Here is a 12,524-nt window from a genome sequence, read left to right on the forward strand (position 1 = left end):
TTAAGACATGAACCCACAGCTCAGGCTGATTGATTCGTGTCACATAAATACCACTTTATTAACTGTAAGACTATAGAAAAGAAGTGAAACATATCTAGATATGAAATATCAAACAGACACGCTAAAATACTTTAAACCATTGTGCGAATACATGCAAAAGTATAACAAGAAAAGCATTGATGCAAAGCATCAAAGGGCGACGCCAAAAGAATTTGGTCCAGTTTTGCACCTACATACTTAACAAAAATGTGTACTTTATAACAGTACTGGAAGCTAGGCCCAGTTTAAGTTGAAACTTAAACCAAAAATAAAAGACTCTGTCTTGCCAAGATGCAAAGACAATTTATAGTCAATTAACCAATCTTATAAGACTCATTCTATAAGAAAGAATTCTTCAGATTTAAAAATATGACCAGATTGATAAAAAAAACCTGTGTTCATCTTAAAAGTGTGAAAACCAAAGAAAAAAAAAGTAAATAATGACCCCCTGTTAAGATATACTATTAACTTTAAGTATAATTTAAAAAGGGGTCATTACTCACTCTTTTTTTTTTTTTTTTTTTTTGGTTTTTGACACTTTTAAGATAAACACATGTTTTTTTATCAATCTGGTCATGTTTTTTCTTCCCAGGTCTGATACTCGTGCCTGTGCATATAATAAAAGCTTATTGCTTAGGGTTGCAGACATGTCATTGACATACATTAGACATAAAAGTGGACCTAAAATGAACATCAGGGGGATACCATAGGTACTCAGAGCAGTAGTAGAATGAGTACCAGCCACATCCACCAGCTGCTGTCTATCAGATATAAGACTTAAACCATGTAAGAATGTCATTACATATGGCAGATGCTTGAAGTTTCATGATGAAGAAGAAAAAGAACTTCTTCATGTGCAGTATAGTGTGATCAACTGTATCAAATGCCCTTTGTAGATCTAAAAGTATCATGCAATACTGCCTTTGTCCATTTCAAATTTAATACAATCTGTTAAATAAATCAAACATGTGTCAGTTAAAAACCACTTCTAAACCCTGACTGAAACTGCCTGACCATGACTCGAACGCATGACTGTCAGAAGACCAACTGACCTATCCAGCCAGCTACCTGCACATTTTCTCTTTAATAATGAAACAGTTCTAAACCACAACATATTTCCCCACTATATTGATTTGTGTCCTTGAATTTATGATGTTTATAGAGCATAGTGAATTAAACTCGGGGTTTTATGCAGTCACAGGATGAGAAAAACTTTCAGCTTGACCAGAACTCGAACCTGTGACCCACAGAGTAATGTACCGCGGCTTAGCGATTGAGCTATCTGGCCCCTTACACATTTTCTCCCCTAAATAGTGAACAGTTCTAAACCGTGACAGATACTTTTAGACTTTTAAATTAACAGATAATTAATTCTTAATCAATAAATAAGAAAAAGAAGCCTTACATACTCATAGTCTTAATTAGAATAACAATTAATATATTATTGTATAATTATTTTTACTAAAAAGGGCTTAGACAGTTATTGGTTGTGCCATTCTTTATAACAGGTCAATTTGAAAGTGAACATAACTGTGCTAATACATGTACAATATCTATTTTTGTACAAATAAAAAACTAACCTTTTTTTCTATGATAAGAAATTTTATGAAGGCTGATTTGTATTTGCATCAATGGCACCGGGCGAAAACATGAAAATGCAACAAACGAACCACTTTGTGGTAGATTGTATTTTCATGTTTTCATCTGGCGCTCGGTTACTTTTTGTACTTTTTTAGAAGCTGTCCTTTTCAAACTATGCACCCTTTAATAATAATGACATAACTGTAACTCTTTAAATTCAGAAATATTGTAAGTCTCATCATATCAATATACTAAGATATACATGTATGCACATAACATTATTTATTCCCAGTTTCTACTAAATAAAATTTAATATGAAATCCTAACATTAACATTAACATTGGTACTAATGGATGGAATTCAAAATCTAGAAGAAAGATCTATAATGTATAAAATCTATTATAGATACTATTATTAGCCAGCTCACACTGGGTATAAACATCTATAACCTGTAGACTGATCAATACATGTATTATCATTTATAAATTTAAATGCAAGTTTCATCCATCATAACTGTAAGTCTTTAAATACAGAAATACACATTATATCCATATACTACAATAGACATGTATGCACATTACATTGATAATTCACAGGTTCCATTAAAAATAAATATAACATCCTATTAACATTGGTGTTTGGATGGAATTGATAATCGTGTAGCAAGAAAACTATAATGTACATGTATAGTATAAAAGTTAAAAAAATCTCAAATAGTCTATATCATATAATAAAGATTGAGTTGTGTGAGTGTCTAAACATTAAATGCATATCTCTTACAGTAACAAATACGGCCCCTCTTTTAACCTTACATTAGACTTTACTATATAACTAACTGCATATATATAAAGTGTTTAAAATGAGCACATACATGTATAGCTTTAATATTCTACCTTTCATTTTTACCAAAGTTTATTTTATTAACAATTTATATACAAACACATAGAAAATAATATTTAGTTTCACATATTGATTAGAAGATTTCTCTAGCAGAATACCTGTAGGTATGTACTGTACTAACTGAACAAACTAGAAAAATCCTGGTCTAAGGTATATAAAGCCAGTAAAACATTTTTATCAATATTCACTCATCAGGGTCTCTATGCTTTTGATGACCTTACAACTGGTAAACTTTATACAACAAAAAAGTAAGTAATACCTAAGATAGACAGAAAAGAACAAATAATTTAGTAAACATGGGTTACTTCCCCTTAAAATAGAGAAAACCTGAAACCCAAAAGAACACCATAAACAGCAAAATTATGGAATGTTGCAGGCTCAGTTTTATTAAGCCATGCAAATTAATGGTTAAGTATTCATAAAAAATAGATGGCCATGTGACAGCAGTAATTGCAGAAAATCGGATAGCTTTCAACATCCGGATACTGGTACACTTTGTAAAAACAATCATTCTGTGCAATAGATAAACGTTATATGGATAAAATCAATAGGACAATCGTTTACAACAGTTCATTACCTATCCTTATACTCATTTGCAGGTGAACGTTCTTCTTGTAGGAAAATTTTGAAAATATATAAATGAATGAATGACTGGATACGGCATCAATGTGGACCACAACGATATTCAAAATCCGGGTTTTAGTATTGTCAATAAAACTAAGGGACAAGCTGTTAAACTGAGCCTGCAATTTCGTGAAAATAATATTACAATGCACATGCTTTTTACATAAAGTTATTAAATACAAATATAACAACATATTTGTTTACTTGATTTTTACGAATCAAAATGAAACTAATTAACACAACATGACATTAACTGCTAATAATAACAGCTCCTTCCATAGGCCAAAATAAAAAGCATTCCATAAAAGACGACGCCGCTCACCGGCGTCGCCAATCATATGACATGTCGTTTTAATCTAAGTTGAAAACGCCTCAAAATGATTGTGATCGTGTAAACAGTTCCGAATTACTTAACTAGATCTTTTTATATCATTTAGTTTTGTTGTTGTTTTATGACTGAGTAAAAGATTTTTCTTATTTTTGTTGTTATCCAATGAAACAAAAATTTCCGATCTTTTTTTCTTACAATCGGTTTTGTTATTTCAAAAGATAAGCATATGATTATAAATATTGCTTTTTTTATTTCAACAAAGTTTAGGATGAGTATTACCTGCATGCTTGTAATAGCAAAAATGTCTGCAATTATTTACTCCAGGAAATGGTCATAATAGTGTATAAGACGAGAGTATGTATCTATCTCAATATGGAAGGTATCAAATTAGAAAATTGACTTTTAACAAGCGGTGCACAAGGTAGAGCACGAGTAAAAATAGAGAAGTTAGTTGTCGGGAATACGCCGTCAAAATAAAATGTTTCATTATTAAGTAAATATTTGCGCTATCCAAGATCTCTTGGTGTATGGTCATCTAATGTGGGTTTTATTTCAATACATGAACATTGTATCTAAGGGATAGTGATTCTATTGATTCATGCAGAGAAAATGCAATGCACATTTCATTAAAGTACAGGTATGAAATCAATGAATACAAAAAAAAAATTATTTTTGAAATTCACATGTTATGACTAAAATATAATTTCTAAAAAGAAGGAAAATCAATTCATCGTTGTTATATTTTTCTGGTCCTTCGGGACCATTGATTTCAGCACTAGTTGAAAATTCTGTACCGCTCAACCGGGTGCTAGGAACGTTAAGGATGTTGCACTTTTATATAATCCTTCATGTACAAACTCAATTTCGTTACTGGTGAGCGATGGTGTTAAAGAATAGCTGGTCTAATTTGCTCCATGAATGGAGTTAAGTGAAATATCAAATTGAAAATATCAATATCAAATTGAAATTGCTTAATTTTCAACAAGAAAGGAAATAGTAGAGCAGCGGTCACCTGTGTCTACAGTCATGGTCTTATCACCTTCCAAGTGGGACGTCTTTAATTATCGACATTTTTGAGATCACAAAAATAGGATTCATATGTGATCACCCGAGACTTGTAAGACAACCCCTAGTTATAATCAAAGCTCATTGCTTAGAAGTATCTGTAGACATAAATCGCATGCAAACTATTCAAAATACTTCAACGTTAATCAAAGGTTTTCTTAGTATTATAATGAAAGAGCAGTCCTATAACATTAGTAGACGTTGTTTGTATTGTTATAAAATGTATACAATACCAAAAATGTAGATAGCAATACCATCGATCCTAGATTACTTGTTCTTGATATGATTAGCATGTATAGTTCCTGAATCATTATCGTCATTGTCTTACTTTGTTTCTCTTTTGAGCATTTGATTCAAAACATAAGTTTCTTTCTGGATAAACACATTGGTTCGTAAGTCCATAAATCTCGGGGTTATGGCAATTTGTTGTGACAGGGCCGTAGCTAAGATTCATAGATTAATATACACCATCTGTGAAGAATGAACAGATTTGCCTGACGACTAAATGGTTGCGAAATTGTTCATGAATAATAGAATAGGTTTTGGGTGTAAATAAGCCAATGGTCAACTGACTGAATAAAGATCAGATTGGTTACTGAACGAAACAGCTACATGTTACATAAATCATGATATTTTTTTTTAACTTCACATAATAAAATCAACGCAGAACGCATATTGAAAGAGAAATTGAATTGCAGATTGCAATATTTAAGTGACGATTGAGTGGCACAGAGTTTTGCAGAAGCAAGATATAATACATATAGTTTTATTCTATTATAATAATTTCTCAGTATCATCCCGACACTATCAATGATATAGTAAAATTTAATGATAAACCGTACGTGGCTAGTAAGTGAAACAATGTAAATATGATAAAATACATATCTGCTTTGGGATAAGGCAATCGTGTGATGTAACTTAAATGTTTTATTTACTTTAATAACATATCTGACCTTTATATTAGATGATTCGGCAATTCACTTTCCAATATATCCTATCCTATAATGATATATCCAATGATTAAAGATGAATGATACGCCTCATATCAAAAAGAAAGAGTACCTGCACAATTGAAGCTTTAATCATTTTTTATGTACATGTATCTTTACTTGCAAGATTATTTTCAACGTCATTGTTATTCTTTACAACTGAGTGCAAGTGGTCATTGAAAGGTATTGATATAAAAATTGAATCCTTGTTCCGGTTGATATATAGACCACTTCACAAATAAGTTTATGATTTACCAGATATTTACTCCTTAATATTTTTATATATGAAAAGTGATATACACTAACACAATCGACAAAACATTTTCTTTAACACGTTTGTTTAAAACATGACAATATTACATATAAAAAATACATATATCAATTTAAATATAAATTATATATATAATATAATTATCAATTTATATATTGCTGTCAATATATGCCGAGTCAAATCATAATCTCCCTTTGGACTCGTTCAATAGACCCTGTCAATATAAAACGGATATAGTTATTACTTCATATTTATCAATCCTTTCATAAGAATTACTAACTGCAATTTCTCACTATTTTCTGTTTCCAGTCAATATTTTTTACTATCTATATACTGCTATTTATGTCGTTCGATGAATTATTTATTGAAGGTTCACACCATTTTCGGCTTCGGAATATGCCTCAATCTAATATCCGGTAAAACCAAACGATATTCAGTGCCAGTTTATCTGCACTGATATACTTTTATGTCACCACTTTCCGATATTTCTGAAATATTGGTGTTCTATAACATATTAACGGGTATGATGTTTATTTGTGCTAACATCAAATTTATCATGACTTTTACAGATAGATTTGAAGTGCCATGAAGCTATAGCGTACATTTATACTTGCCCTGTATTTAATACATTGTGCAATACGGGAGGGCGTTCAATATAAATTATGTTATATAATAATATAAAAAAATGGATGTAACCCTAAAATTCAATAAATTCATTATAAACCGTTTATCGAGGCTATCTATGAAATCTCAAATAATAGGGTCGGTTTTATCTGTAGACTTCGAAATGTTTTCAAGTCTGTACATTTGAAAAAGCCCCGTTGTTAATTGTTGTTTACATGTTATATGTACGTGCAGCTTGAGTGCAAATATTCAATAAAGTTATTAGATTTTAACAAATTATACCATTGAAGTATGCCATTTTGCATCTAACAAGGTAATAATCTGGTATTATTCAAAACGAGCGATACCTATGCTGATCAGATTCTACCAAAGATTCTTCCGAGACAAGATATATTTCGGCACAAATTGCACACAAATTGAATTTATAACAACATTAAATGAAAAAAAAATAATTATTTGAAAATAATAAATTTAAGTCTTAAAACTCGAGTAGAGTAAACTTTCCCGACATGTACATGCATTGTGCATCTTCTTTGAAAACCGTCAATGGACATATCGTATTATATGTTAACTGTCTTTGTATTGTACTTGTGTCACAGATTTATACTCTACCTAAAGAACCGTAAAACCTAGAACAAAAATAAATTTCGATATACGTTAAAAATGAAATGTTTATGTATTTTGCTTACGGACTACATCTTATAGAAAAAAATAATAATGGTTTGCATTTTACTAGCGCCATGCCTTCACGATTTAAGTTCTGAATGTGATATCATAACTTCTCATCAAAGACATAAAGGATATTGGATGGGTGCACGTTCAATACCTCACGTCAAAACTTTTACCTATGAAAGCGGCAATATTTCAAAGAAGAAAAACTCGACAAATGTGGGGTTTCGATTACAAACGTGCACTACCGTTCTCAAAGAGCGTTCGGCACGATGTTGCTTAGTTCCCCGAGATTATATATGTTTGCCGAGTTCCGGAGAAAGTATAACATTACTTCTGTTTATTCTTTGAGCAAATAATGATAACTATAAGTCATAATACATGCACTGAGATGTGTTTCATTTGGAAATTAAAAACAATTTATACGGGTTGTGAAATTTGTAATATGATTATTTTCTATTTTTAATTTTATAGCCTCAAGTTTTGACAATGTGCGACTACAATGTCATTTATCTGAATATGGATATGTCTGCCATATGTTTCTAAAAGATTAAATTCTTAAATCATTCATTGTTACATGCTTTAATTGTCTGCTTGTACCATTTTTATAAATATGGCCTAAAATACTTTTCATTGCTTACAAATGTTCAGTTTTTTCCTCTTCCATCAAAACAGTTTTAACAACTAAATTCTCTGTTGTACATAATCACTGTGGCGATTACCCTACTTGGTTAACTTCGAAAAATCATAAGCTCAAACGGCAAACCGATTTTCTAAATAATTTACCCAATGACCAAATATTACTATTAAAATGTACCTTTTATCTATGTAGCACATTTCTTTGTCACACACTTGGAGAAAGAATAACTAGGATTAACCTAAGGAAAATATATGTTTCCACCTATCTAGCTCACTTCACAGTGCTCTTCGTTCACAAAAAAGTTAAAGAGATCAACACATTACTCTTATATTATGTTGTAACTGTAAAAGATTGTTTTGTACCCCGAGGTAAGATGGGGAAAAAACCTCATATTACGGAGTATATTTATAAACATAACAAAAAAATGCGCGACTGATTCGATAAAGTTTTAACAGTTGTGCACTCGTCCAATAAAATTTTGTTTTGTGTAACGTCATGTAATTCCACACCTTATAAAATGTAAGCGTATACCCTAATACATTGTATAAATCGTTCTTTAGTCAAATCAATTTAGACTCATTTTCAATTTGAGGCAAAAGAAATTCATATCAAATTCAGATTGTAGTCTATCTAGTCACATTTTCATTTTTTGTATCCAAAAACTTTATATCAAAATATCAAAACCATATTTTTTCCATCTAGTCTTCAGTCTAGTCTTCAGAGTCCAAAAAATATATATCAAAAGTATATTGTACTTTTAGTAACAGTATTTTAGTGTAATAATGTTCAATTTCAGTGTTTTCTTCTAGATGTTTCCCACCTATAAAATAAGAGGTATTATACTGTATACAATATTTATACTATTGAATTTGTACACAGTATTATACTCAGCAATGTATAATAATGTCATATTTCTATCAACGCTATTCACGATAGTTACAGCAAAGAGAAACAACTTCGACGTTCTGAATCCACATGCCTTGAATAAATTTCGTCCCTTTAATACATTAAAATAAAGTATGCAGTCTATGAAAATAAACATAATGAAAATAAGTCATGTATATGTGCTTTCCTTAGATGATGATATCAAAATATAAATAACACTGACAAATCAAAGCGTATTGTCGTTGGATTTACATTGTCCCTTCGCTATAATAACTTAAGGTCGTGGTATGACAATGCTAATGTGTCAACGTTACCACCGCTTATATGCCACATATATGATTGTTTATGGTAAAACATCCACGAATACTTAACGATATGATAGAATAATTGTCTACTTTCATGTTGTTCATTAAGCCTTACGCCTTACAAGAACTTAAAGAAATAGAAATGTATCTTTAAGTAAATTCTGACTTCTATGCATCACACGTATACATGTATGGTATTCATCTCTGCTCTACGAATGTTACGAAAGTTACCCCTGTAGTTACAGCTAAAACAAATGTCATTTTACATGGGTTGTCGTGCGCCTAGAGAAACTGGTTTCTTAACTGCAATGTGTTGGTCAATGGATCTAGACTGTACTAGCATTGACTTTTCTCAAACGCTTACACGTACATGTTGTAAATGTAATTCCAATGGAAACGGTATTACTTATGGGATTGGTAATAAATGCGATCAAACAGTCCGACTTTTCTCACTATATCTAAAAACGTAGGTGGCCCAGCGTTAGTATTTCAGAGTAATATCAGCTAATACACAATTTAATCATTTATGTTATAAATAATAACAAAGAATATTGATTATCTATGATTTATGACCAGCAGATGGAAAGTTAACATTAGTCATTCAAATTTATCACATTGTCATTCTATCTATCAAGTATCCTAAATATCAAAACACATAGATGGGTATATATGTATATTGAATCTGGAATTGGTAAAAAATATATAAAGCATGGGCAAAACAAAACAGTTCAATCATATGTTTTAAGACGTTTTAGTGCATTGAAAATAATACAGTAATGGAACAATAACTAAGTATATTTTACTGGAGATTGATGAAATTTTTAGTAGGCCTCGGCTAACGAGATGACAGTGAAATAACAAAAATTCGTATGAGACCAAGCAGCACAGATAACTCTGAGATGAAAATGAACTGTAAAAATCAGCAGACGAGTGTCCGTTGTAAAATATTGTATAAAACATATTATGACAGAAACCATGTCGAATAAAACTTTAAAAGCCGAAAGAACATTATAACATATAACTTAAGTCTATCATTAACAGAAATTGTCGCATTATGCCTCAATGTTTGATTGACTCAGTTCATCTTTATACATCTTTTCTTCTTCTTCTAATAACTGCCTGAGAGCTTCTCGTCTGATCTGAAAAGTTTTGTTTTTGGTTGGATTGTGTGGCTACATTAGTTACATTATTAATTGTTCATGGAATAATCCAGTGAAAAAATATGACAATATGTTATGTAATTATCCATTATTTTATGGAAATATGCCATCGAAACAAGATACATAGGTAGATATCTGCATAAAAAATCAGTTAATAATTTTGTGATTATCAAACTATCATGTTTGTTAATTACTTAAAAGCCTGTTGTTGGTTTTTTATAATTGAACTATGCTCAATTCCTTATTGGCAAGACGCGAAACATACAGTCAGCCCACGTGATCAGTTTGATTTAGAAAATCTAAGACAAAAATATATACAAAATGTCAGATGCTTTAACATTTACATGTTTAAAGAACAGTACATATTGCACAACAATTCCTAACAAAAAACAGTCAAGTAATGAACATTAGGCATTCGGATATATCGAGTGTTCTTTACATGGAGATTTTAAATATTTTATAATATACTTTCATTTCATGATAAAAAAAACCATATTTACTATAAGAAAAGCTTTTGCCGCTAATTTTACGTCAGCTCCTGCTTTAATTCGTTCTCGTTTAATTCGTCTTCTGTGACACGCTATCTCCATCTCCTCTGTCCAGCGTTGCCTGTCACTTCCTTTTCGTTTCCTAGCAACCAATATATACATATATACTATTAAACTAATAAGCAACGTAATAGACCTTTCCATTTTTAGCTATATGGAAAAGTCATAACATTCAATGTAATGTTAATTACAGGTCCGTTGTGTTAACCAGTTCAACCAGTTACCGTTTATTATCTCTGTGTAGCAATTTGATAACCAGTCAACCAATTTGCATAAAACGGTTAACACTGGAAATTTTCATTGTTTTTTGGTTAAAACGGTTATATTATGGCACGGCCGTGGATATGTGTTATACAAACACATTGAAAACAAATCACGAAAAATAATGTTAGCGTAGAAAATCGTCAATGACACTTTGTTTCTTTTATTCTTTTTTTTTCTATTTTCTTTTCTTTTCATTTTTCTGTATGTGTATAGAATATCCATCATATATTCCTATACATCGTAGCTGCATTGCTTATTTCTTAAACTCGTTGGATGAAAGAGTATTATTCAACTCGTTGAATAATTTTGGTGTTGAGACTATACCCATTAAAAATCTTCTCAATCATGTAACAAATAGTTTTAGAAAGAAAATCAAGCAAAATAAACCAATTGTAACTTCAAGTGTATTTAGTTGTATATGCAATACAATGATCATTGGATACTTACGATTTCTTTTCTTCTTCCTCTTCTTTAACTTTCTGCTCAATATGTTCAATGTCCTTCACCAAGGTGTCCCAAAAGTCATTGAATTTATAGCTAGACACAACAAAACGTTACACGTGCAATAAGTTTGTTAAATGATATTGAACAGCAATTCGTTAAGATGTATTTTTAAAAATGTTGAATTAAAGAAAATTAAACACTTTTACTATATAAAGACGTAGTTTTTTTCTATAAATATTATTTATAGTTTTTCATCATCATCATCATCATCATCATCATCAACATCACCACTACTACCACCACCACCACCATCATCATCACAATAATCATCATCGTCATCATCATCACCACTATAATTATCATCGCCATTGTTGCCGTTGTTGTCTTCATTGTCATTGTTTTCAACATTATCATCGGCTATATCATCAATGGTATTATATTTATTACTAGTAAATTATAAAATCATTAACATCGCCATCATGCCGTCGGCGTCGTTATCATCATTTTTTTACTTAATGTTGATGTCTTTTTGTTTTTATTTTGGAGTGTCATGGGATACGAATCTTAAAGTCTTAAAGATGTCATTACTTTGTTTAATAATATTAACATGTAGATTGTACAATATGGCTATCACTTACCTCCTCATTTGTCTTCCCTTGCAGGCCATTACTTCTTACTCTGTGAAGTTAAATATAAAATGAACGTTAGCAGCAATCTTAGCCAATTTGAAATTCCTGGTCTTGATATCACAGTTCTGTTTTTATTGTCATAAATAATAATATTATAGATATATAAATTAATTATTTTCAAGATCGTAAACACTTAATTATAATCTATTTTATGGTAAACAAATACTTTATATATTTTGCAATATTATATGACTTATAAATCACTGTAAACATACAAATATATACATATTTATACATTATACACGTATTTCTTTTTTATTTACAATATACTGAAATATTATTAAAATGTTTCTATATAACGATTAGCTTACCTATTTATCCCGAAAATCTCAAACGCATTGAAATAATGTGCAAAATTTATACAAAATTTTCATAAACAGTATCGATATTTTCCTTTCATATTAGTATAATAAATTGATTTGAAACATACTTAAACTCAAAAACGTGAATAGAATGAAAGGTGGCATGGAGTAACTCAAGCATCAAGTCGGGTATA

General features: G+C 30.6%; 1 protein-coding gene across 1 annotated transcript; it reads right to left on the reverse strand.

Annotated features, from left to right (window-relative positions):
• Positions 1–9,480: 9,480 nt before the first annotated feature.
• Positions 9,481–12,031, reverse strand: LOC132747010 (uncharacterized). Its single transcript, XM_060736315.1, has 4 exons — positions 11,978–12,031; positions 11,343–11,432; positions 10,584–10,713; positions 9,481–10,062 (listed from the first exon to the last, which is right to left on the reverse strand). The coding sequence occupies exons 1-4, from the start codon at positions 12,004–12,006 to the stop codon at positions 9,976–9,978; spliced, it is 336 nt and encodes a 111-aa protein (XP_060592298.1). The 5' UTR covers positions 12,007–12,031; the 3' UTR covers positions 9,481–9,975.
• Between the last annotated feature and the right edge of the window lie 493 nt (positions 12,032–12,524).

This window comes from Ruditapes philippinarum, unplaced genomic scaffold (genome assembly GCF_026571515.1).
Source record: "Ruditapes philippinarum isolate M1 unplaced genomic scaffold, ASM2657151v2 ctg5623_1_1_1_1, whole genome shotgun sequence".
NCBI classification, from domain to species: Eukaryota; Metazoa; Mollusca; class Bivalvia; order Venerida; family Veneridae; genus Ruditapes; species Ruditapes philippinarum.

Bases quoted from the DNA above. Each gene is read 5' to 3' on its own strand.
- LOC132747010 (XM_060736315.1), bottom strand. From the start codon at position 12,006: ATGGCCTGCAAGGGAAGACAAATGAGGAG. The intron at 10,714-11,342 runs GTAAGTATCCAA...ATTGGTTGCTAG, and splicing joins GAGGAAGAAGAAAAGAAATC to GAAACGAAAAGGAAGTGACA. The intron at 10,063-10,583 runs GTAAATATGGTT...AAAACTTTTCAG, and splicing joins CGGCAAAAGCTTTTCTTATA to ATCAGACGAGAAGCTCTCAG.